The following is a 26,092-nucleotide window of genomic DNA, read 5'->3' as shown; positions in this document are numbered from 1 at the left end:
TGATGATTGCTACTGATTTGGTTATTACAAAGGAGCAGAAGGGGGGCAAGTTACACACACATTTGAGGTGTAGGGAAAGAGTATCTTAGCCTCCTTTGCTATGGCGGAATTGCACAAGGGATTTTTTTTTGTTATGTGTCCAGGGGGTGCGGCAAGAGAGGGGGAAAGGTTAGCGACGTTCTGCATCACTTTCCAGCTCTTTCTAAGAAAGTCTGCTCATGGGCTGCCTTGGAGAAGCTGCAAAGAAACAGGGAAAAACTGTTAAAAAATAGATAGATAGGAGGCAGCCTGTCAACTGGTTGCTCAACAAGTTTTATCTTTCCTGAAATGCCCAGTTGCCCCCCAGCTGGCAGTTGCAGACAAGGAAGGGGCTGGCTTGTGCAGCTGTGGCAAGCTGAGCGGGCCCTGGCCAGCTGGGGAGGACTAGCCTCGGAGGGAGGCAACGATAAACCCCCTCTGAATACCGCTTGCCACGAAATCCCTATTCATAGGGTTGCCATAAGTCGGGATCCACTTGAAGGCAGTGCATTTCCATTTTCTGTATGTGATGCAATTCTCCTTTCTCCCACTAGGGGGAGCCTGTGATGCAATTCCCCTTTCCACCCCCAGAGGGCACATGTGAGTCAATTATCCTTTCTCCCACCAGAGGGGATCTGTCATATCTAACATGGGAGACCTTTGGAGGTGCCTATACCACACCAGTGTTAAAGATCCTTTTACAGCCGAGTTTGCAAAACAGCAGTACCTTCCTTTAAAATTCCAGCAGTACCTTGAGTACTTAAGTACTTTTCCTTCCGTATTGCCACCTCTGTTTACTCCCCCATGGGGAGGACTTTTGCCTGCTGGCTGAGACAACTGCGCTATGGCTCCGCCTTGCATTTACACAACCTGGAGAGGATACCTTGATGAAGGCGGCATCTGGTTGGCCTCTGTTAGAGCAGGACTCTGTGGGTCCCTTTCGCTTGATCTAGCTACTCCGGGGCTCTTCTGAAGTTCCCAAGGAGGGACTTCATCAGTCTTGAACTGGGTGCCTCAGGAACATTCAGAAGAGCCTGCCTGCTGGATAGGGCCAAAAGGGGCCCACAGAGCCCAGCATCCTGTCCTTGCCGGGGCCACGGTCTGCTTCAGGGTCCGGTCCGCCTGACTTACGTGCAAAACTGTTGACCAGGTAGGTAGGCTTATTGCTGCACAGCAAAGTGGTGAGGCTGCCCAGAGAGCCGGTTCCCACAATCTGCACCTCCGAAGTGATCCCCAGCGTGGCATTTTTCTGCGACGGGATGGGAAACCGAGTCGGCAAAACCAGGTTTGACAAGGGCTATGTGACGTGCATCCCGAACTCACGAGGGATTGATCTTTTAGTGTGCCAGTGCCAACACTCTGAAACTTCCTGCCTATTGATATTAGGCAGGTGCCTTTGCTGTAAAAGCCTTTGAACATCGGGGGACTTACTTCTGAGTAAACATGCATAAGATTGTGCCATTAGACAGATTGTAACTGTATGAATTTTAGTTACCTGATATTAATTAAGTTTGTGTACGTATTACACAATAGTTCTAAAACTAGGAATGGGACCCCATGATTTTTGTTTTCAGATGCTTCATCATTTTTAGAAGAGGGTCCTCCACCCCTATCTCTGTCAAATCTGCTGGGCAAGACCCTTAACTGAACTCCCAGATTGCTGAACTGCCAGTCACTATAGACAATATTCAACTAAATCGACCAATGATCTGACTTGGTAGAAGGCTGCTGTCAATAACACCTTATTTGTAAAGTTATTAACTAAAATGGTTCTGTGGCAAGGAATTGTGTGGGGGAGGGACATCTTGCCTGAATTAGGGCTTTTGGGAGGCCATGAAACTGTCGGTTCTCACAGTTGAACTCAGTTAATTAGGCAGGAGTAAGAGCACCTGCTTATCAGCCTGAGACTGGTGCCTCAAGGCCACAGGCCTGAGAAGGCTGGAGAAGCGTGCGACTAAGTTACTCTGCTGGCATTGTGTGAGTATAGATTAGGCTAGACAGCTTTGTTATTTTTTACCTGTGACTTGAACTCTCTGCCGTTTGTATTTTACCTAACCCTTGGGGTGTTTGGTTTAAGGAATTATTTTGCTGCTACATTTTTGCACTTCTGTTTTACTAAAGTTACCTCTTATATAGCAGTGTGTGTTCACTTCAGGGGGGGGATTGGCTCTGAATCCAGCACCTTGGCCAATTAGCCACAGGCTACCGTATAGTTGGGTATTTTGCCTGAAGGCTCCAAGACAAGGAGCGCATCCTTGGCCCTTGTCTTTTGGAATCCTTGGCAGGTCTATTTCTGGCACTTTGGATTTCCTCTTGGCCCAGAGTGGGTGACCAGGTTTAAGGGATGGTGGCAGTATTCCTACCTTGCAGGGGTGGTGGTGGTCTAAGTCAGCTCTGGTAAGGGAAGCATGGGTTGTGCCTGCCTGGGATCAATTGCCCTGGCCTTGGGAGTTGACCCCCCCAGGGAGAATCCTGGAATTCTTGACAGTCGCTTCCTAGGTTTCCGTTTATGTCGGCCTTTTATTCAGAACCATGAGGACTAGAAACTTAGGGTTGTTTTTTAGGGAAGGGCTGGCTCAGTGGCAGAGCCCATGCTTTGAATACAGAAGGTCCCAGGTTCAATCCCTGGCATCTCCAGGTAGGGCTTGGAATGTCCTGTGGCTGCCAGTCAGTGTAGACTACACTGAACTAGAGGAACCAAGGGGTCTGACTATGTCTGAGGCAGCTTCCTGTGTTCCTAGGTCCGTCCCCTGAATGCCTCCCGATGCTTACCAAGACAGCTTGGAAGTAGCTCTCCAGTTCCTGGCACGACGGTAGTGGTTCAGATGCCTCCATCTTGCGTGTCACACACCCTTCTGGTTGGCCATGATACACCATCAGGTGCTGAGGGGAGGGGAGGGGAAGGGGCGGGCAAAGAAAGGAGAGAGGGGGTCACTCCACATAGGAGGTACTCAAACACCTTGGGCCAGCATCCAAATCCTTGTGTGGCTTGAACTTTCTCCTGCCCTGCCCTGCGGCATGAACTTATTGCTCTTGGGTTTTTTCCAGCTGCCTGCTGTTTTCACTGCATCTCCAACTAATTTTGCATATGTATTACTGTTTTTAACCTCTCTTTTTTTAATTGTTTGCCATTTTGGAATTCATTTTGAAGACAGCACGGGCTATACTTTTCAAATGAATGAAATGCTCCCATGCTCTTAAGTTCACCTAAGTGCAGTTCAATTAATTCTGATGCACTTTGGATACCTTTAAGGAAGATCTCACAGAATCACTAGCCCTGATGATACTTAAGGAAAAGGACACACACGTGTGCACTCGGGAAGAGCCACAGCTCAGTGGTACAGCAGCTGTTTGACATGCAAAAACTCTCTGGTTCAGTCTCCAGCAGCTCCAGGTAGAGCTGAGAAAGACCCCTGCCTAAAACCCTGGAGAGGTGCTACCAGTCAGTGTAGACAATACCCGGTTAGATCGGCCACTGGTCTGCCTTGGTAAAAGGCAGCTTCCTAAATCCACGTTGGTGAACTACAATTATTTCTAATGCGTGATTGAATAACTTAAAGAGACCTCATTAAAAAAATAACTGGCCTTTTAGCTCTGTCCAACTTTAAACCTGGCCCTATCGATGATTGCACAACTCACATTTCTTAAATCGCAGGTGATCCCCGGTGCCACCCCCTGGTCTCCCAGTTCGCTGAGAGCCAGCAACAGTGACGCTTCATTCTGGACGTTGACTTGAGGTGGCAGGAAGCTGAAGGCGTCTCTCTGGAGCGCGGCAGCGGAGACAAAGAACAGGGGAACAGGTGAAATGCAGGTTGGCCTTGATGGCCTTAGAGGCCCCTTCCAGCTCTGCCGTTCTATGATTCCTCATGTTGAAGGCACTGGATGTGGCCATCCGGGACTTCCGCTGGGGAAGGCAGACCGGAGGCCGGCCTCCATCACCACCTCCCTCCCTGGCACCGTCCCATAGACATGTTTACCTGGAGGCAGGCTGCTCGGCCCAGGTGCGTTGCCACCAGGACCCCCACGATGCTGATGGTAAGCGCAGACACAGCCCCAGCCATCAGGATCACCAGCTTGCGGTTCGAAGCCACAGGAGGTTCAGCCAGCTCAAGGCCAGAATGGAGAGTCTGGGGGGGAAGGGGAGAAGTGTGTGTGGGGGGAGAGAGAGAGACAGGGAGGGTGGCATATATCTGGGATGAGATTTGGTCACACAGGTGCCTCAGCAGAGCGCACTACAGGGCTGCACAAGCAAACAAGTTCAATGCCTGTCAGTTTGGGGGGGGTGTTTGTTTTGGCAGAAGCACCTTCAGGAAGATGTTTTTCGATGTTGATTTTAGAGGGTCTTTTCAGTTGTGGCTCCCCATGTATGGAGTGGGCTCCCCTGTGAGGTCCACCTGGCACCTTCATTGACCTGTTTTTGGTGCCGGGTAAAGACTTACATTTTCTCCCAGGCATTGCATAGACTGAGATGAAACAGATGTGCCCCATACGTTTAAAGCACATCCAATGCACATTTTAAGCATATGACTTCCCCCAAAGAATCATGGGAATTGTAGTTTCTTAAGGGTGCTGGGAAGTTGTAGCACTGTGAGGGAGAAACCACGGTTCCTAGGATTATTTGGGGGAAGTCACGTGCTTTAAATGTGCATTGGGTATTACTTAAATATATGGTGTGGACCATGCATAATGCATGACAACTTCCTACCCAAGCTTTCTGTGATTGTATGGAGGTGGTTAGTTTTATTTTTTTTGTTTTTATGGTACGGTATATTGTGTTTTTAACAATGTTGTAAGTCACTTGGAGACTTATTCAGAACCACGAGGACTAGAAACTTGGAGACTTATTAGTAGTAGTAGTAGTAGAAGCAGTAGTAGGTAGTAGTAGTGCAGTTTTGCCTTAATGTTACCATCCACTTTAGGATTCTGGATACTGGATAGTCTCTACAATGGTAAGATAGCTTCAGCACCTAAATTCTGGTCCAGGGGGCATTGCAAAAAGTTTGGAGGATCCAAAAAGTGTGGAAGATCCATTGCCAAGGCGATGTCAGGTTAATTCCTTTATTGTTAATTTGCTGAGCAAGGAAAAATGTGGCTGGCTTTCACCCAGGAATGCAAACCACAGGGTTGGCACCGACACAGGTTTAGTCAGAGAGTAGATGCACTGAAATTAATGGACCTGGGTTAGTTATAGCTATGTATATCAAATCAGGGGTGGAATCCTCTCCATTTTTACATTTGGCTTTAAGGTATTATATATATATATATTGCTTTGCAGAGAATTATCAATATTATAATAGTTATTTATTCACGAGTCTGCACTGATATCGCTGTTTATTCTGAACTCTGTCGTTATTGTTGCCTGTTTACATTCCTTTTCAAGGGCATTGCAGAGCAGATTAAGACAGATAATTAAGTCAGTGTCTTCCCCCCTGCTGCTTACAATCATCACCTCATTCCCCACTGCTGCTTTCTGTCTGGCAGGTTACTTTCAACACTTCATTGGTATCAGTGAAAGGGAATACACATTTGAAAAGCTGCCATAGAAAATAGATTGATAAACGTATCACTCACGCTATAGATGATTTCAAAGTGAATTAAAAAAAAATCGGGAAAAGAAGAAGAATGAATAGGAAACCAGGCGTGGAAAGCTGCTACTTCAAAATTCTCTCCGCAAAGATAGAGAATATCAGAAATAATTAATCCAATGGCAAATTCAATTATTGCACAAATTGAGCCTATTCTGAGAATGGCCGACATTGGATACAACCCATAGTTTTGAACATGAACTGTAGTTTGTTTTTTAGGTCTCTGCCTTGGTTGCTCATTTGTGTTGGGTTTTTTAAAACCTACTTGTTTTGATTTGTTTTTTTTTTTTTTTTTTTTTTTCAATAATTTTTATTCAGATTTTCATAAAACATACAAGACAAAATCATAAAACATTCAAAGACAAAAAACAAAATCAAAAATAGTTAAACAAAAAGAAAAAAAGAAAAGAAAAAAAAAAAACAAAAAACAAAAATAAAAAATAAAGAGTAAAATATTGACTTCCCATTTGTCAAAGATCAAATCAGTTATAAGTCTATAATATATAGCAATCCTGTCTCTTAAGTCATATTATAAAGTCACTTTCCTCCAGTAGTTATCTTACTTAATCATCAAATCTCATAAACATTACTTTATTCTTTCCACAAAAAGTCAAAGAGAGGTTTCAATTCTTTAAGAAATATATCTATCAATTTTTTTTTTCCAGATAAGCATATCGATTAATCCATCTCATTACTAATTATGATAATCTTATTGTCATAACCATAGTCAAAATAAACATTTCAATTAATCCATCACATCAGAATCTGTTAGGTTCAGTAATTTCAGTAGCCATTGTTCTATTATCTCTATTAGTTCCATTTTCCATCTTCCATCTTCAGTAGTCTTGTTAAGTCCAGTAATTTCAATATCCAATCTTCCATTATCAGTATTCCATAATAATCTTGCTGTCAAAGCCATAGTCATATAGTAAGAGTCTGATGGGAATTACCTCTATCCCAAATATTTTCTTGCCATCCATTCTGAATAAGTTGCTGAAATACTGCTGTAAAATCATATCTCTGTTCTTTTTTTCAAAATACACTGGGTCATCTCTTAAAAGTTTTTCCATTGTCACATGGCTGCAGTTAATTCCATAGATTTTCTCTATATTGGGCTCCATCACATCATTCCAGTCCAGAAGATAATCCATGCCATTGATAACTTTATCTCTAGAATCTTCATTAATTTCTTCAGAGACAACATTGAGTTCCAAACAATAGATTTTATTTCTAAAGTCCATAGACTCCAAATCTTGTTCCTGTTCCACGTTTGTTCCAATCTCCGGGATCTCCTCTCTCACAGGGACCCCTATTCCAGTCTCCAGGGTCTCCTCTCTCACAGGGACCCCTGTTCCAATCTCCGGGGTCTCCTCTCTCACAGGGACCCCTTCCAGGGTCACCTCTCTCACAGGGACCCTTATATCTTTAATCTCCTGCTTCATTTTACTCAATTCAATTTTCGTTATCTCAATCTCATCCATTATTCTCTGAAACATAGTTATTTCCAGATTCTCAGCCACTTTCTTAATTGCCATTTTAAAAGAAAAATATAGGAAAACCACTTCTTATTTCAGCAACAATTGGGTTAATACTCCAAACTTGGTGACATCACAGTATAAACAGAGCAGACAGCCTTATCTCTCCAATAGTTAAGTAAACAAAATGCAGTTCCCAGGATCGAAGCAATTAATGGCAATCGTCAAGAAACAGATTCGTCAAAATAAAATAGACCAAAAAGAGAGTAGTCTCAAAACAGTATAATATTTTTCAAAATAAAAATCTGGAATAGAAATCCCTCTTCTGTGTGTATCTTTAGAATGCAAATCCAGGACAGCTTTTTGCAACAAAAACAGAGATAAGCTATTAATTAGTGCGTAGCAGAGAGAAGTTACGGCTCCCCAGTGAGATGTCAAAAACCGATCAATCTGGCAAATCTCTTTTAAACAGCAACAATTTAAGTCAAGTAAAAGAAAAATATAGAAAGAAGGGTGCTTGCCTGTTAGTGCGTTCTCTCTTAGAAGATAAGATGAACGTTCGCTTTAACAGATAGAGCTTGCTGTTGAAAATCCGTCCCACCTTCGTCGGCTGGACCTCGTCCCATAAATTAATGAGATCTGGTCGTCCCAACAAAAATAGGCTTTGAGGTTAATCTCTTCGTTTCTCCCTACCCGGGAGAAGTTTAATCAGTCAAAAAAAAAAGAAAAAACTGACTGATATATCTGAATAAGCTTCTTTTGAGGCAGGAGCCCGTCTCAAAAGCAGGCACAGGCTAAGTCACCCTTCCCGGAAGTCCTTGTTTTGATTTGTTTAAGATTTGTTGTTTTTATTATATGCTTGTAAACCACCTTGAGATTTATGTGAAAGGTGCTTCTTAATTTAATAAAACAGAGGGAAATAGGAACAGATGTGTAACAAAATATCCAAGACCGTCACCCTTGTGGGCTGGCCTGTAGCGGAGATGGTGAACATGAGCTGGATTTGAGCCTTAACCTCTATATCCGTACCATACATTGCAAGACCGTGGCTTCCCCCAAAGTATCCTGGGAACTGTAGTTTGTTAAGGGTGCTGGGAATTGTAGTTCTCTAGGGGGAAACTGCATTTCCCAGGATTCTCTGGGGTAAGCCGTATGCTTGAAAAAGTGACTTAAGTAGAGAGCCACAGTGGTTTAGTTCTGAGGATGCAAACATATTTTAAACCACAACTTTAACGTCCTGTCATATAATGATTAAATGGTGATAAACCTAAAATTCTTAACAACCTTCGTCCCCAGATGATCAGAAAACACTAAACCTTTCTATAAATATATAAAACATCTAATTTGTCCAGAAAAATAATGGAAAGCTTCTGAAACCACCTTTCAGTAGTTTATTTTTATTGGATTGCTGGAGGGTGGGTCCATCTTCTAAATTTGAGGAGGATTGTTCTTTTTAGTTTACTTTCACCAAATTTCATTGTGGGGCAATGGCAATTGGTTCAAAGTGGGGAGATGTGGGTCTCCTCCAGAATGATGAGGGATTGATTTATTTTATGACCACATGTCGTTCTGAATACCATCAAATGCAAAACGGCAACAAGGGGTTTTTTTGGGCGGGGAAGACAGGAATCAGAAATCTGTATTAGGGCAAAATCTTTATTAGGCCAACCAGATTATTGCAAAATAGTGTGCAAGCATTCAGGTCTTTTTAGGGTCTTCTAAAATCAGGGGCAATTCCTTCTTAAAAAACACAACCCCAAAGCAATCAAAACTTTTACTCCAATGTGGGACATTAGATTGATTTAAGATTCCCCCTCATCCTGATCACACTCTGCACCCCGAAATGTCACCTTGAATTCTCTCACTACCTTAGACCTCTGTGTTTGCTCCCCATAATGCTGCTTTCCGGATCAATCCACTGACTTAAAATGGAATCTCCTCTCAGCCCCTCATTTTTGCAAAGAAGCTGCAAAACTCTCACCTGCCCACCTCTGCCCCTTCCCCTGAAATCCCTTCTTTCTAATCGAGTGGCGCATCTGTTTCTCTGGCTGCTCGTTAGCAAAGGGAAAAGGCACTCTGCGCATGCTCCAAAGCACCCTTGGCGTGTTGGAGAACTGTGCCCCCAAGATTAATATTTGACCCTCGCTAGAAAGACAGCAGGCAGAAATCCAGCTGATGCAGGGGTTTTCCTCACCCCCATGATGACAGTGCAATGATGGGGAAAGCTTCCCCTGATGGATTCCTGCCTGTCACATAGCCATTAAAGGCACAGGAGACCTAAAAAAAGACACCCCCGATTCCAATACCCTCCCACCTTTAAGCCCACTACTTACATAGGGAGGGCTTTTGAGATGCAGTCCTGCTGGCCACGATTCGGGGGGCTTCTCCTCGCTCATCATTTTATCTTCAGTGGGCCAGCGGCAGGACAAATCTGACCCAAACTGTGCCTCTTATACAAGTGTGGAACGCCCAAGGGCAGCTCTTATAAAGTCCCACCTGCCTGGCTCACAGCCAAGTCAAACAATGCCCCTCTCTGTGGCTGCCTGCATCTTAGGCTGAGTTTCTCAGCTTTTTTTGTGGGGAGGACACACACACCCCACCAAAAAAATACCTGTTGGCCAAAAGATGTGAAGGCCTATTTATAGGGCTAATCCCGTTTCCAATGGTAGGTCCTGGATTAAAGATTCCAGGTTTTATCTAAATCCTACTCAGAGGAGACGCATGGAAATGAATGGACTTCAATTAGTCATGCCCATTGCTTTTAATGGGTCTGCTCCGAGTGTTTAGTGTTTAGGCACAACCTTCCTTCCTTTTAATTTTTTTGGTTCAAGCGACAGGATCCTCTCTGCCGTCCCCGCCGTTTAGTGAGAAAGCAGGTGCACTCTGCTCATGCCCTGATAGACTTTCTTCTTTATTATCCCTTCAGGTGTTCCACAGAGCAGCCTCACAATGAAAACAAATTCTGGCGCGCAGCATAGGGGGATTTCTAGAAGAGACAGCAACAATCTTAGGCTGCAGTCCTAAACCCACCAATTTCGGGGTAAACCCCATTGAATTCAAAGGGACTTACTTCTGGGTAGACAGAACATCTCAGGAAAGCCTGGCCAGGCTGCTGGTTCAGGCCAAAGGCTCATAGAGTCCAGCATCGTGTCCTTGCAGTGGCCAGCCAGGTGCTCATTGTCTTTGTAAAGCTGAGATAGTGGCAAGACCTACCTGTTTTTGAGGCTGAAATTGGAACTGGAAACCAACTTCAGTCTTGGGCTGTGTATCTTTAAAACGTATTTTCCTCAACAACAGCAACAAAAATCCTGGGAACTGTAGTTTATCCCTCACAGAGCTACAATTCCCAGCATCCTTAAACAACAGTTCCCAGGATTCTTTGGGGGGAATGTGCTACCATTCCCAGCACTCTTACCAAACTAGTGTCTCTCTCTTCAGCTTCCCATCTATAAAGTGGGAGGGTACAATGGCCACATACCTCGCTGGGTTGTTGTGAGGGTGAATCAAGATTACATAAAGTGTTTGGCCAATAAAAAGCATTCGAGAAATTGCCCCTGGCACTACCATTTGCACTGGTTTTTTATGCTATTTCACCTTGTGTGCACCAGGCCGCCATGTTGGGGAATTCCCTCCCTTCTGCCGTACCTGAAGGCACCACTAAGCGTTTGACAAGGTACCTCACCAAAGGCTTCTGAGGAAGCTTAGCAGTCATGGAATAAGAGGAGAGGTCCTCTTGTGGATAAGGAATTGGTTAAGAAGCAGAAAGCAGAGAGTAGGAATAAATGGACAGTTCTCCCAATGGAGGGCTGTAGAAAGTGGAGTCCCTCAAGGATCGGTATTGGGACCTGTACTTTTCAACTTGTTCATTAATGACCTAGAATTAGGAGTGAGCAGTGAAGTGGCCAAGTTTGCTGACGACGCTAAATTGTTCAGGGTTGTTAAAACAAAAAGGGATTGCAAAGAGCTCCAAAAAGACCTCTCCAAACTGAGTGAATGGGCGGAAAAATGGCAAATGCAATTCAATATAAACAAGTGTAAAATTATGCATATTGGAGCAAAAAATCTTAATTTCACATATACGCTCATGGGGTCTGAACTGGCGGTGACCGACCAGGAGAGAGACCTCGGGGTTGTAGTGGACAGCACAATGAAAATGTCGACCCAGTGTGCCGCAGCTGTGAAAAAGGCAAATTCCATGCTAGCAATAATTAGGAAAGGTATTGAAAATAAAACAGCCGATATCATAATGCCGTTGTATAAATCTATGGTGCGGCCGCATTTGGAATACTGTGTACAGTTCTGGTCGCCTCATCTCAAAAAGGATATCATAGAGTTGGAAAAGGTTCAGAAGAGGGCAACCAGAATGATCAAGGGGATGGAGCGACTCCCTTACGAGGAAAGGTTGCAGCATTTGGGGCTTTTTAGTTTAGAGAAAAGGCGGGTCAGAGGAGACATGATAGAAGTGTATAAAATTATGCATGGCATTGAGAAAGTGGATAGAGAAAAGTTCTTCTCCCTCTCTCATAATACTAGAACTCGTGGACATTCAAAGAAGCTGAATGTTGGAAGATTCAGGACAGACAAAAGGAAGTACTTCTTTACTCAGCGCATAGTTAAACTATGGAATTTGCTCCCACAAGATGCAGTAATGGCCACCAGCTTGGATGGCTTTAAAAGAAGATTAGACAAATTCATGGAGGACAGGGCTATCAATGGCTACTAGCCATGATGGCTGTGCTGTGCCACCCTAGTCAGAGGCAGCATGCTTCTGAAAACCAGTTGCCGGAAGCCTCAGGAGGGGAAAGTGTTCTTGCACTCGGGTCCTGCTTGCGGGCTTCCCCCAGGCACCTGGTTGGCCACTGTGAGAACAGGATGCTGGACTAGATGGGCCACTGGCCTGATCCAGCAGGCTCTTCTTATGTTCTTATGTTCTTATGTTCTTGCAGCGACATATATTTTTGCCCAGGCTTCCCTGGACCCTGTCATTACAGAATTTGTTTTTATCATACTGTTATTGTTTCCATGTTGTGTTTTTGTAAACCGCTTGAGAGATTTTACAAAATTGTGCTTTTCAATAAATACAATAAAATGAACAAATAATAGATGTGACAGGCAGAATTCCAAGCAGTACAGCTTTCCCCCTAGCATGGCAGCTGTATAATAGGCAGAAATTCATCAGATGAAGCAGGGACTTCCCCCCACGATCCTTAAATGTCAGGACAAAGCTTGCCCTGCTGAATTTTATTTTGTATGTCCTGCTGTCGTTAAAAACGCAAGAAGAAATGCCGGCAACCTTATATTTGGGAATGTTCCGATCTACATTCAAGGATAGCAAACCCTCTATTTTCAGGCCCCCAGAGGGCTGGCAGAAGCTGGAGAATGGAGGCCTCATCTGTCCAGCCAAAAGTTTTTGGCTTTCGCTCGATTTGCTCAAGTTCCACCATCTGACCTCCTGGGAAGAAAAGGCCCTTTGGAAAGTGGGAGCAAAGGCCCCTGATCACCTAGCCATTGAAAACGAACGAGATCAAGCACAGACGAGGCCCTGTTTTTGGAAGAAACTGCAGCATCATGATCAGCTCGGAAAACTTCCAAGTGAAGGACCTTGGCTTTCGCGGAGAGGGGGAGAAAAAGGAGCCTGGTTTTGGAGGTGCATAAAAGGAAGATTGTTTACAAGCTGATGAACTGGAGCCCAGTCGCAATGACAGGCAGGGATGAGGAGATAAAAATCAGACTTGGCTTCCCTTGGTAAGGTGGAAAAACAAAGGACAATGCCTCCCTAGCTCAGAGGGAACGGGAGCCCTCGACGATGTGCCGTGCTTTAACTGCTTGGTAGCAGCCTTCAACGCTCCTGAGCTAGACAGACCAATGGTCTCACTCGGTATAAGGCAAACTTCCTATGTTCCTATTTATATCAGCCCTTTTATTCAGAAACATGAGGACTAGAATCTTGAATCATCTTCACCGTTTACATTTATCTCCTGCCCTTCCTCCCAGAAGGAGCCGAGGGTGGCAAACAATGAAGGATAAAACTATACAAACATCTTTAAAATAATTTCAGAATGGATGCAAAACTGGGAAAGAACTCTACTTGAAAGGCTTGTTGGAAGAGGAAGGTCTTCGGTAGGCACCGAAAAGGCAACCGAGATGGCGCCTGCCTAATATTTAAAGGGAGGGAATTCCAAAGGGTCGGTGCCACGCAACACTAAAGACCCGATCCTGATATCATACGAAACAGATCTCCTGATAAAGATGGTATCTGCAGGAGGCCCTCACGGCAGAGCTACACAGTGATCAGCTGAGTATATAATGGGTGAGATGATCTTTCAGGCATCCTGGTCCCAAGCTGTAAAGGGCTTTATACACCAGAACCAGCACCTAGAACTTGGCCCAGTAGCTAATGGGCAGCCAGTGCAATTATTTCAGCGGTGGAGGGGAAGGGCCCTCTTACAACGAGGCTTGTGCGAGCCGGGGCACATTAGCTATTCAACCCATTGCGCCGATCAGAAAAGAATTGCCGTCAAGCAAGCAAAGCTGGGCGTGCCACACCCCTTCGCCGATCTCCTACCAGCTCTGGAACGGAGGAACTGGCAGTTCCAAATGCACAATGGTAGCAGATGTGCACAGAAGAGCTTTTGAAGAAGACAACATATGAAACCCTCTTGGCCCAGGAACCTGAAATGGGGAACCCTGGTGGCTCTCTGGATGTTGCTGGACTCCAGCAGCCAGCGTGGGCAACCCTCAGGGGGTTGTAGTTTAGTAACATCTGGAGTCCTCCATGCCTGTGGTACTCTGAGCAGCCCAAGGATGTTTCACTGCGATCACTGCACGGGATTGACAGAATCGTAGAGTTGGAAGGGGCCTATAAGGCCATTGAGTCCAACCCCCTCCTCAATGCAGGGGTAGACCCACCGATAGAGTAAATCCACTACTGTTAGAGTAGGCCCACTGAAATTATTCAACATGACTTAGGTCCATTCATTTCCATGGGTCTGCTCCAAGGAGGACTTAGTTCCATACCTCCCATATTCTCTGCCCCGCCATTTCCATTTCAATCACTTTCTCTGTTGTCTCTCTTTCCGCCAAATTGTAGAGCATCAGTTCCCAAACTTGCCCCCCCCCGCCCACAGAATTCTTGAAAATTGCTGAGGGTCTCAAGAGAAGGCTTAATGGTTTTTCTGCCTGTTATGGCAATTGCAATGCGCTGTGCTCTATGGTTTTTAATTGCATTTTTACAGACATGCAGCAGACTCCCTGAATGAAGCTCTCGGACCACCATTTGAGAACCACCTGTTGTAAGGTCCATGGGGCAGGGACCTGTACTGAAATAAATGCATAGTTTTTTGCCCATTGTCTCACTTGTCTGCTTTCCTGGATGGAGGGCATGTCCCTCGCGAGGATCTCAGATGGGGAACCTGGTACCCTCCCGTTAGTTAGTTAATTAACTAATTACAACATTTACATCCCACAATTCCTCTAAGGAGATAAAGGTAGCTTACATAGTTGTCGCCCCCCCCTCCATTTTATCCTCACGACAACCTTGTGAGGTACGTTAGGCTGACTATGCCTGTGCCAAGGTTACCCAGCCAAGATTCATGGCTCAGTGGGGATTTGAACCCAGGTCTGCTGTGTCCTAGTCTACCATCCCTGATCATTGGCCATGTTGATTGCTGTGGCTGATGAGAGCTGGAGCCCAGCAACATCTGAAGGGCCATTGGTTTCCCCATCTGATTGTTATGTGCCTTCAAGTAAATTACAACTTATGGCAAACCTGTGAATCAGTGACCTCCAACAGCATAAACCACCGTGTTCAGATCTTGTAAGTTCAGGTCTGTGGCTTCTTTTATGGAATCAATCCATCTCTTGTTTGGCCTTCCTCTTTTTCTACTCCCTTCTGTTTTTCCCAGCATTATTGTCTTTTCTAGTGAATCATGTCTTCTAATGATGTGTCCAAAGTATGATAACCTCAGTTTCATCATTTTAGCTTCTACTGATAGTTCTGGCTTAATTTGTTCTAACACGCAATTATTTGTCTTTTTCGCAGTCCATGGTATGCACTAAGCTCTTCTCCAACACCACATTTCAAGAGTTGATTTTTCTCTCATCCGCTTTTTTCGCTGTCCAACTTTCAGATCCATACAGAGAGATCGGGAATACCATGGTCTGAATGATCCTGACTTTAGTGTTCAGTGATACATTTTTGCATTTGAGGACCTTTTCTAGTTCTCTCATAGCTGCCCTCCCCAGTCCTAGCCGCCTTCTGATTTCTTGACTATTGCCTCCATTTTGGTGATACAAGCATTAATTAATATTAATTCAATAATTAGTAATAATAATAATAATACTGATATATTAAATAGCGCTCCTAGTTTGTGAACATGCAAGACACAGCTTTCTTCTTTCCCCATCAAACTGGGATTTAAAAGAATTTATTATGCCTTATAATCAAAATTGCCCATTATTACCCAAAATCCCTTGCACACCCCACCCAGAATGCTCCACTCTTAGCCACTTGTTTCCCCACAATCCTTTGCGCGCATCCAGTTAAAGGCGACTATCCCAGAATCTCTTGCAGCACCGTGTTTTCCATTCAATCCCCTCTCGTCTGAGGAAGGTTTTGACGGACGGTTGCCACGGCCAATCGACAATCAGATCTGGGTCCTCCGGGGCCGTTCATAGGTGGTGCAGTTAGAGGGCTGAGTCATTATTTTGAACAGCAAGAATAGCGCCCGCCTTCTCATAAGTTGTCTAGCCAATAGAAAAAGGACGAGAGGCCGAGCCACCAAATGCAACTATTTTGAGTGACACAGACGTTCCCCAATAAGCCTAAGGGCTGGATGACTTTTTATAATTGACGTGACATATAACCAATTAGATCTCCGTTAGCTCCACTGTGAAAAGTAATGGGAGGTTTTTTTATGAGACTGGCTGCCTCAGCAAATGGACACCTGCTGCACTTTCTGTTTTCCCTCAGCTAACCAACCAATACAACTAAAGACCCGCCTTCCTGAGGCTCGCAGCCAATTGAAATGCGCTGTTGAGCAGCATGTTGAGTGACACATCAGCTTGGCCAATAATTGGAGGAAGTCTCGGAGAATAATAGATATCTTAGCCAATGGAGGAAGGGTCACTAGCTAATCGCGGGTGCCCTGTCTCGGCTTGGCAATAGAGAGCGGAAAAGGCGGGGGGGAGAAATAAGCCATTTGAGCGGCATTCCGCCCACCCAATAAAAGTGGGCTGCGCATGGAACGCTCTGTTCCAACCAATGAGGAACGATCCTGGAGAGGGCGGGACATTCTCTTTGACTGATAGCCGCCTTGGCCCAATGATAAGCGAGAGAAGCAGAGGCGTCTCTTGGCAGACGCCGCTTCGACCCAATGGAGCGCGAGGAAACCAGGAGGTGACCCTCAGAGCGGCAGCCCGCCGCGCCAATCACGAGCCGCAGGGTCGGGTCGGAGGGGAGAAGCAGGAAGCGGCCAAGGAGGCGGAGGCCGCTCCGCAGTCAGGAGAGGGGCCTTGCGGGGGTTGTGGAACCGGCGGACCACCTGCCCCTCTCCGAGTCGGATTACGCCGCCAGGGCACTCCAGGCAGACGGAGCCGAGCAGGTAGGCCCGAAAGCCTTTACCTTTAAGGGGGTGGGGCCTTGACAGGGCCCGCCCACGAAGCTTTGATTAAACGGGGGGGCAGAGAGAGAGAGAGAGAGAGAGAGAGACCTCAAAATGGAGGGGGGCTTTTGGGGGGGGTGAATAAAGGGGAATGAAGGGGGGAGTTTGATGCCAATCCTAAATGAACTGGAGGGGGAAAATATGTCAAAATGGAATGGGGGGGCTCAAAAGGTAGGGAGGGGGGAGTCCCCCCAAAAGCAAGATTCTAGTTCTCATGGTTGTAAATAAAGGGCTGGTTTTGAGGGAAATATGGGGAGGGGGAGAACCTCGTTCTATGCTGTTCAGCTTGAAATGGGGGAGGGGGTAGAGAGGGAAGGTCCATCTCAGTCCTGTTTTCAGAGGAGAGGAAAATTTGGGGCACGGCGGGGGGGGGAGAGAGAGTGGTGCTCCTCCTTTCGGGTCTCAAAATGGGGTTGGTTGGGGGGGCTCAAAAGGAGGGGAGGGCCCATCTCAGTCCCCTTTTGAGAGGAGAGGAAGTGGGGGAAGAGAGAAACTGGTGCTCCCCCCCCGAAAAAATGTTGGGAGAGGGAGATCGCAACGTGAGTTAGGAGGAAGGGTCTAAGTACTGTCTTAAGAGGACAGGAAAGGAATATTGAAGGGGGGAGAGAGATTGATGCTCCCCCCTCCCCCAAAAACAACCTTGGAGAGGGAGATCTCGGAATGGAATGGAGGGGCTCAAAGTGGATGCGGGCAGGAGGAGGAGGAGGGTACATTCCAGTCCTGCTTTTGGGAGGGCAGGAAAATAATAGTGAGTGGGGGAGGCTGGTGTTTTCCCTCCTCCGCCTCCCCAGAAAATCTGTCTCTCTCCACCTAAACTTAGGCTTAGGGAACATTTCAATGAGATGGGGAGGGGGCTCAAAATGGGGGAAGGGTCCATCTCAGTCTTGCATTGAAGGTGCAGTGAAGGCATCTGGGCTTCCTTCGCTCCATATATAATAAATAAATGAGGGGGCATCACCTAGGTGGCAGAGCGCACAATTTTCATTCCGAAGATCCCAACGTATATAAACAAACATTATTTGGAGAGGGGGGAGGAAAGTGGAGAGGACAACTCCACATTTTAACTCCTTTAAATAAATAAAATATTTTCAAAGGGCTAGGTTTGAGGGGCTTGACCTTTTTTCCCCTTCTCCCCCCCAAAAAAATAATCCTAGGAGATTGAAGGGGATGGGATAGAGGAACCCCCAGATTCCTTCTCTTTCTCCTCCTCCCCCAAATCAGGAGAATCAAGCATCCCTATACAGAGAAATATATCTGCCTATCATGAGTGTGGCTTATTGAGAAAATGGAAATGGACTGCCTTCAATTCGATTCCGACTTATGGCGACCCTATGAATTGGGTTTTCATGGTAAGCGGTATTCAGAGGGGGGTTACCATTGCCTCCCTCTGAGGCTGAGAGGCAATGACTGGCCCAAGGTCACCCACTGAGCTTCATGGCTGTATGGGGATTTGAAGCCTGGTCTCCTAGGTCATAGTCCAGCACCTTTTTAACCACTACACCACAATGTCTCTCTAGCTTATTGAGAGAGGTGAAATATTTCATTTCCCCGTGATTGGGGGGGGGTAAAGGAAAGGGCTCCACTCCCCCAATACATCACACTCATGAGGTGAGGGTGTTTCTTTTGGGTGGTGGGAGAGACTTTAGTCTCCCAGGGTTTTGGGCAGATGGAAGAGAAAGAATGTGAGGGAATTTCCATCACCCCAAACGCTTGGAAATATATTGATATCTAACTCCTCAAGATAAACAAATTAACTCAAGTAAAGAAATACTGGGAGATTGTTGCCTCCCCCCCCCATTTTGGGACAATTCATATTTGCAGGATGTTGGGTGGGAGGAGATCTCCCTGTTCTCTCCAAATTGAAAATAAATCCTGAAGCAGAAGGGCAGAAAATCTTTGCAGAATTGCAAATTTGGTTTTCCCCACCCTTTTAAAAGTAAGCATCTGGAAGTCTTGTGTCTGATAAAGGAGCATATCCCCCACTCCAAATATACACTAATAGGGGTGTAAAGGGGCTAACCAAATATTTATCTTTTTATTATTTATTTTAAGCATTTTAATGCTTGAGACAGTTCTTGAGTGGGCTTTGAAAGGGGCTGGATGTAAGAGTTTGCTGTAGCTGTGCTCTGGCTCCTATTGATCCTGTCCCTCGTGAGACGTTCAATATCTAAGAACGGACGTAGCTCAGCGGTAGATCATGTCTTGCCTGCAGAAAGTCCCAAGTTCAATCCCTCCTGTTTGCAACCCTAAAGTGCTGCTGCTAGTCAGTGTAGACAATATTGAGCTAGATGGCCTGACAGTTTGACTCACTATCGGGCAGCTTCCTATGCCCTTTTCTAGGATGGTAAAGCGCTTTTGCCAAGTCTTGCATAGGTCAGTTTAAGTGAGTTTAAAATGCTGATTTGGCCATCAGTGGTCTGAGTTGCGCTGAGCATGAGCCGAGGGCCAGTTAATTCTGCACCAAAATCCCAGCGGATTTGTGTATTTTCTTGATAGCTGCCAATAATTTCTGTGACTTTGCGTTCCAGATCAGAGTAGGTGGAGGTATGCCTGCACAAGTAACTGTTGCTCAGATTTCTCACAGAACTAAATTGTCCAAAGCGGCTGTGGTGATTCAGGGATGGAAAGCCCACTAGGCACTACATGCAACATAGGAGTCACCAGGGTCCTTCCTTCATGAAGAGCAGGAAACAACAGCCACCCACAGCATAGACAGATAGCATGTCAGTGAGAAAGCTGGGGTTCTCCCTGAGATGCTAGCTTTCTACTTCCAGGGATTTGGGGGGGGGAAATGGACTTCCCTCCCGTCCCTTTCTGTCTGCATCGTGAATTGATGCGGTCCAGGAAAGATTTGTCATTTGGAGCTGCCAGATGCCTGCAGTGGCTTTGTTGTTTGGTTTGTTGGCCCTGAGACCAGACAGTAGCCAGATGGGGTAGATATGACAAGCCCTCCATTGATTCATTCTGTTTCTCGCTCTCGCTCTCTGCCTGCCATGCTAACGTTAAGACTAGTTTTAGAGTGTTTTTTTTTTTAAAGAGCCTACCAGTGTGGTGTAGTGGTTAAGGCGCTGGACTACGACCTGGGAGACCAGGGTTCGAATCCCCACATAGCCATGAAGCTCACTGGGTGACCTTGGGCCAGTCGCTTCCTCTCAGCCTCACGAAAACCCTATTCGTAGGGTCGCCATACGTCGGAATCGACTTGAAGGCAGTACATTTACATTTTACCAATCCTTATTTTTCTTTCTTTCCTTCAAAAATTACACTTTTTTCCAACTGAGCCGCAGCCTGACTCCTGCTCTCTCCCCACCTTCCTTCCTCGCCTGGTGAAGTTAGCAGATGGTTGAGGTTTAATTCTGTTAAACACATTGGAACTGCATCGCTCGCCAGATTTCGGCTAGGCCAGGGCAGGCAGGTTTTAATCTGGAATATTTGGAGGCAGGAATGGAAAAGGGAGTTCTAGCCTGACCCTGTTTGGGATACATATTTTGAACCATGTGGGCTGGAATGCCAAGATTTAATCCTGTTGCACTGAGGAAGAGTTTGAGCTTGTTTGTAAAGCCACGTCTCCCATCTCAACCCGTCCGTGGAGTTTGTTGGTTGTGGCTGGGGGGAGGGGGAAGTGATGTGGTGGAAGGCCTTCGGGGAAAGGCTGTAGCTCAGCGGTGGAGCATCTCAGTGGCAGGTGACAGGTCCCTGTCCTGAGGAGCTTACAGCCTGACTTTAGACTCTGCCAGAAACGCAAGAGGGGTGAGGAAGGAGGGTGTGTGATTGGGGGCGATCGCGAACAGGTGCCATGGTGCACACACATTTGGCTGGAGAAAAGGATGGAGGGGCGAAACCCAAAGCGGAGGAGGGAGGGCTGTCCATGAAGTGCCTTCCTCTGAATCAGACCATTGGGTCATCTAGCTCAGTTTTCCCTACACTGATCGGCAGTGGTTCTCCGCGGTTTCGGACAGAGTCTTTTTTTATTTATTTTTATCCTCAGCCCTGCCTGGAGATGCCATCGGGGATTGAACCCTGGGTGCTTCTGGATGCAAAGCAGGGGCTCTACTACTGAGCTCTGGCCCTTCCCCTTAAAGTAAAAGAAGGTTCTAGTCCTCATGGTTTTGAATAAAGGGTTGAAACGTAGGAAGGTGCCTTGTATCGAGCCGGGCCTTTGGTGCACCTAGTTCATTGTTTATGCTGACCGGCACCAGGGCGTCAGGTACAGGCAGGGGTTTTTTTGTAGGTGCTTGTGAGATTGAACCTGGAACCTTCTGCATAAGCAGTGGTCTTTCCCTAAAGACCTCAGCCCCTGGAAATCCAGGGGCAGAAATGGATCCCCCCCCGATGTCTCCTGCTGGTGAAATGCTATTGTACATGGCCTGGGACCACAATACCTGTTGGAACGCCTCTCCCGATACGAACCTACCCGTACGCTGCGATCAACCGACCCAGAGAGAAGCCCGGAAGGTGACAACGAGAAAAAGGGCCTTTTCAGTGGTGGCCCCCAAACTATGGAATTCTCTCCCTGATGAGGTACACCTGGCGCCAACGTTACTATCTTTTCGGCGTCAGGTAAAAACCTTCCTCTTCTCCCAGGCATTTTAACATTTTAACATTTAATATATATTTATTTTAATATTTAACATCTTAACATCTTAACCAGTTTAATACTTTTTTAACAGTTAATATTTTAGTATTGAGTTTTGTACTCGTTTATGTGTTTAATTATGTTTGGGTTTTTGGTATAATTTTTCTGCATTTTTAGTTGTTTTAATAATGTTTTAATTGTTTGGATGTTTACATGTTGTGAACCGCCCAGAGAGCTTCAGCTATGGGGCGGTATAAAAATCTAATTAATAAATAATAAATAAATAAATACTCTGTGTGTTGTGTGTGTGATCTTTGACACACACACACCCCAGCACACACACACCTCTCCACTCCCAGAATGCCAGGGAGGAGAACAAGACAGCAGCAAGAATTCGTAACAGGTTTTGTGGCTCCCTCCAACCAAACCCGCTCAGCAAACCTTGCTGACCACCTGCCCAATTTTCATCCGGGGCTTGGGGTAGACAGATTGGCCTTCCAGCCAAGCTGTTGTCTGGAGGCTGCTGCGTCCTTGGTGTTTGTTGTCGTTTTCTGTCCTTGCGGTGAGATCTCCACCCTTCCCTGGCATGTTGCGTCTTGTTTGCCAATCCGAGGAGACGCAAGGCTCGGGAAACTGCCAGGCTTGTCTGCCCCTGCTCTGCTGGCTGGGCGATCGGAGGCGCTGGCTGCGTGTTTGCATCATGAAAGAAGAGAGACCTCTTTCTGCCGGTGCCCTTCGGCCACTTTGCACCCAGAAGGCCCCAGGTTCAGGCCTCAACAGCATCTTCAGGTGGGGCTGGGAAGGCCCCAGAGAGCCACTGCCAGTCAGTGTGGACAGTTACTGCGCTAGATGGACCAATGGCCCAGCTCGGTGTAAGGCAGCTTAATAAGGTGCCTGTGTGGGTTTTCACATGCCTAGCCTGAGTTTAGGAGCCTCATTTTCCACCAGGGAGGGGGAACCTGGACGATGGGGTTTGTTTGGGGGGCAGCAGGGAAGGAGGGACTACGTCTGGATGACTGGAGACACAGAATGCTCGCGCTGTGTGTGTGTGTCTCCTTTGGCCCAGCTGCAAGGCACTTTCACAGGTGCCACATTAAACATGTGCCACCATGGCACAGCCGGACTTGCGGCCTGCACCAGGCAGCTGTTGCTAGCCGATGGGCTGGGTTTGTGGAAGGGGGGAGCGGCGTGGCAAGGCCTTCCTTGGCCTGCCCTTTCCCCAGCAACTCAAAGGCCACGAGGAAGCCACTCTTCAGGCCAAGGCTCTCCTTGCCTCTTCAAAGCTGCCCCCTCTTCCCCCCTCCCCAACCCAAAGAATGGAAGCTGACTTGTAATGACAATGCTCTCTGGGGTGGGGTGGATCCCGCAAGTTAACCTGACAGGCTGCAGTTTAAACTTCAATCTTTCAAGAGGAAGTTTGTTGCCTCTGTTGCTTTGTGATGCTGATTTCATCCAGAAAGATTTAGAAATCCCATTTAAATCAAAATAGACCTCCCATGGTGGTTCTTTCTGTCTTTAGGCTGGATTTGGTTTCTGTAGGTGAATCCTTCTCTCCCCCCCCCCAAAAAAAATATACACATTTAAATCACTTTGCTTTCCGTGGTTTGTTGACGCTGGAACAGGGGCCTTGGGGCTTTCCATTAATCTGGTCTTGTTCTGATTTTAGTTGTGTGCTCAGAGCATCCAAAAAAGCTTTGTGTGTGTTCATGCGTGCGCACACTTGCAGTTGGGCATGGAAAAACTCACTGTGAATGATTCCAGTATCCAGTATTCATCCAAGGCAACAGGAAGAGTCAGCTAGAGCGGCTTTCACCAACCTGGTGCCCTCCAGATATTTTGGTCTGCAACTCCCATCGGCCCCAGCCATCGCGTTGTAGTCCAAGGCAACTGGAGGGCGCCAGCTTGGCGAAGGCTGGGGCTAGAGTGTCGCCCACAACTGATCGCGGCTGTGATCCTTTACGATCTGCAGGAGAAGAAATACTTTTTTTACAAAATAAATCGGGATCTCTAGCAGGGCCATTGGCCGTTCAGCGATGAATTGTTTTAACAATGAGTTGGCCTGCCTTTTCTGATCTGATCAATCATAACCGGTGATATTTGAAGAGATGTGCTCATTTCCATAGCCGAAACTAGAGGTGCCTTTCAGAGATGCGGAAGGCACTGTAGAAGGATTTGAGATGGGATACCAGTGTTGTTAGAAAGGAAGATGGCCGCTAAGGTTTCTGTCCTGTTTGATTCCCTTTTACACGGATGCACCGGAAGGAAAAAATATTTCAAACAGTGCGCTCTCAACTGTTGATGGGGAAAGGGGCAAAGCTCACTGGCTTTGCATGCAGAATACCTCCAGTTCGGTCCCTGTCGTCTCCAGATAGGACTGGGAATTTCCCCTTTTGAAATCGTGGCAAGCCACTGCCAGTCAATATAAACCAGGAGTGGGGAGCCCTTTTCCACCCAAGGGCTGCATTCCCTTCTGGACCACCTTCTGGGGGCTGCACGCTAGTGGTGGGCAGGGCCAGAAGCAAAAGTAGGCGGAGCAATGAATGCAAATCTTACCTTTGCACCGTAGGCTAGTCTCCACGCACACCCCCTACGTGCCCTTCTTCCACACAAGTAAGAGGCATTGTTTTAAATGGGTTTGTTTGCTGTATATTTTCATTATGGATGTTTTAATGTAGCTGTTTTACTGTGTATTTTCATTATGGGTAGCTGTGTTTTTCAAATTGGCTTTGTCCTTGTTATTTTGCTGTTGGCTTTTACTTGTTTTTGAGCTGCCTGGGTACTTCTTCAAACGAAGGCGGCATATACATTCCTTTATTAAGGATGATGTTGGTGATATTTGTTTATCGAAAACATTTCTATACCTCTTAATCATTTGCATTTTTAAGCGGTGTGCATGAAAACAAACTCAGTGTAACAGCAGTCAGATTTCAAGGACACTTTCCAACCAAGCAAAAATGCTCAGAGTATGGCCTGGAGAGAGTTCAGAGGCCTGGGTGGCCTCATTCAGCACCAGCACCGCCCCTCGGTGTGGACTGTGCTGAGCTGGATGGGCCAACCTTGTGACACTGTATCGGGCAGCTTTCTACGTTCCTATGACCTCAACGCTTAAAATTGGTCCTGGTGCCACTGCAAGTCAAGCGACTTGAGCGTAAGCTGACTAATCTACCAGGTTAGAGCCATCAGCCACACAGTGGTCCCCCTGAGAGGGAGGCGATGGGCCACCTACGCTCCCTCTACTGGCCCGCGAAAAGCAGAGCTTGGAAAAGTTACTTTTTTAAACTACAACTCTCATCAGCCCCAGCCAGCATGGCCACTGGATTGGGCTGATGGGAGTTGTAGTTCAAAAAAAGTAACTTTTCCAAGCTCTGGAAAGTCAAGAGACTTCTGTGAAATCTGGGGTGCCTCAAGCAGATCCATGTTCTTGTGGCCAAATGAACTTCCCCCGTCTTACTTATTGATTACATTTCTGTCCTCCAAGGAGCTCAGAGTGCAGCAAATACACCCTCCCATATTATCTTCAGAGCAGCCTCGTGGGAGAGGCAAAACCGAAGGAGAGTGACTGGCCCAAGGTCATCTAGCGAGCTTCTTAGTTATGGAGGGAATTGAACCCATGTCTCCTCGGTCCTAGCACAACACGCTAACCCCTACGCCACGCTGACTCTCCATTTGGCTCTGGGCAGGTTGCTAACTCTTTAAGGCTTTTTATGGGGGTTGGGGGGAAGAGGCTGACCTAGTGTGCAAGCGTCCTAGTGTTGTGCAAGTATGTCCAAAGCACTTCGTGTACATCATCTTAATATTACATCAGCCTTGAAAGGTAGGCCAGTGCTGCACCCTCCTCCCCGCACCTCAGTTACAGATGAGGGGTTTGTTGAAGTGAATTTTTTTGGTTGAGGTGACTTAAGCTGTTGCTGCGCAATTGATGGCTCCTACCAGACAGGCGGGCACTTATTTAACCTTTCCTGAAGGAAGTTTTCACCACCCGCTCTCCTCAGAGACCTCATCTTCCTGCTCTATTTATTTATTTATTGTATTTATATACTGCCCCATAGCCGAAGCTCTCTGAGCGGTTTACAGTAACTAAAAACATTTTTGTTTTTTTTAATCGAGGGTGCACATTTGGAAGACCTTTCTGAAATCCACCTGCCTTTCAGTCCCTGAGCATGCGAGGGTCTGCAACTGGCCATCTCGGGGCCAAATCCCCCCCCTCACAGTGTTGCTATCATTTCCCTCTCACCCACCCTTGCACCCTTTCCCTAACCGGATGGTGGGCCTTGGCATCAACCCCGGTTTGTTTCCTTTGAGGTCTGGGCGGCAGGCACTGGCCTGTTTCTTACCCTGCCCAGTTGCCAACCAGAGTCTCAAGAGGGGTGGGGGTGCTTGTCCTTCCCACCCCCCCAGGCAGATTGCCAGAACCTGCAAAGCCTTTTTCTGCAACCCTCTCCCCTCCCCCCCATAGGTGGCTAAAGAGGGCCGTGCCGAATTTCTGGGCTTCCGGCATCGCCAGATGGCAGAAAGCTCTACCTGCTAATTACTCGGCCTGGCTGGCACGGCCACGGAGGAGAATGTGCCGTAGTAAAGGTAGGCCTGGCTGCTGCTCCTCCGCTTGGCTCCCACGGGAATCTGGTGCTTGTTTTGCTCAGTCCTCCCCCCCATCTCTCTCTGTCTCTCTCTCTCCCATCACAGCTGTCCCTGCCGAGCTCTGACCTCATGAGCTCACGCTGGGAAGCCGAACCGGGCGGCCGCCCTTTTGCCTTTGAGCAGCAACTGCCTTGCCTG

At 46.7% G+C, this 26,092-nt stretch overlaps 2 protein-coding genes across 6 annotated transcripts in view; one reads left to right on the top strand and one right to left on the bottom strand.

The window, feature by feature from the left end:
* On the bottom strand, nt 1-25,860 carry LOC133374577 (uncharacterized). 3 transcript variants are annotated; one of them, XM_061605590.1, is made up of 6 exons: nt 25,838-25,860; nt 3,996-4,145; nt 3,658-3,780; nt 2,791-2,901; nt 1,150-1,267; nt 1-237 (listed from the first exon to the last, which is right to left on the bottom strand). In XM_061605590.1, the coding sequence occupies exons 2-6, from the start codon at nt 4,077-4,079 to the stop codon at nt 203-205; spliced, it is 471 nt and encodes a 156-aa protein (XP_061461574.1). In that variant the 5' UTR covers nt 4,080-4,145; nt 25,838-25,860; the 3' UTR covers nt 1-202. The 3 variants fall into 3 exon arrangements, with proteins under 3 accessions (XP_061461574.1, XP_061461573.1, XP_061461575.1); XM_061605589.1 differs by lacking the exon at nt 25,838-25,860 and adding an exon at nt 9,412-9,671; XM_061605591.1 differs by lacking the exons at nt 1,150-1,267; nt 25,838-25,860 and adding an exon at nt 9,412-9,671.
* Nucleotides 16,444-26,092, top strand: part of ZNF687 (zinc finger protein 687) — a 32,549-nt gene continuing 22,900 nt past the window's right edge. For 2 of the 3 annotated variants that reach the window (XM_061605581.1, XM_061605579.1), the window contains exons 1-2: nt 16,444-16,680; nt 25,773-25,894. In XM_061605581.1, coding sequence (XP_061461565.1) covers nt 25,879-25,894 — 16 coding nt within the window. In that variant the 5' untranslated portion in view covers nt 16,444-16,680; nt 25,773-25,878. The remainder of the gene's footprint in view (nt 16,681-25,772; nt 25,895-26,092) is intronic. The other variant, XM_061605580.1, reaches the window with a different exon arrangement.

This window comes from Rhineura floridana, chromosome 22 (assembly GCF_030035675.1).
Source record: "Rhineura floridana isolate rRhiFlo1 chromosome 22, rRhiFlo1.hap2, whole genome shotgun sequence".
Lineage (NCBI taxonomy): Eukaryota > Metazoa > Chordata > Lepidosauria > Squamata > Rhineuridae > Rhineura > Rhineura floridana.
The sequence above is the reverse complement of the archived record's forward strand: the minus strand, read 5'-3'. Positions and strand labels throughout refer to the sequence as shown.

Coding starts and splice junctions, on each gene's coding strand:
- LOC133374577 (XM_061605589.1), bottom strand. CDS start 9,477: ATGATGAGCGAGGAGAAGCCCCCCGAATCGTGGCCAGCAGGACTGCAT. Junction 3,781..3,995: donor GCCGAGCAGCCTGCCTCCAG/GTAAACATGTCT, acceptor GCCGCGCTCCAG/AGAGACGCCTTCAGCTTCCT. Junction 1,268..2,790: donor GCTACTTCCAAGCTGTCTTG/GTAAGCATCGGG, acceptor ATCCCGTCGCAG/AAAAATGCCACGCTGGGGAT.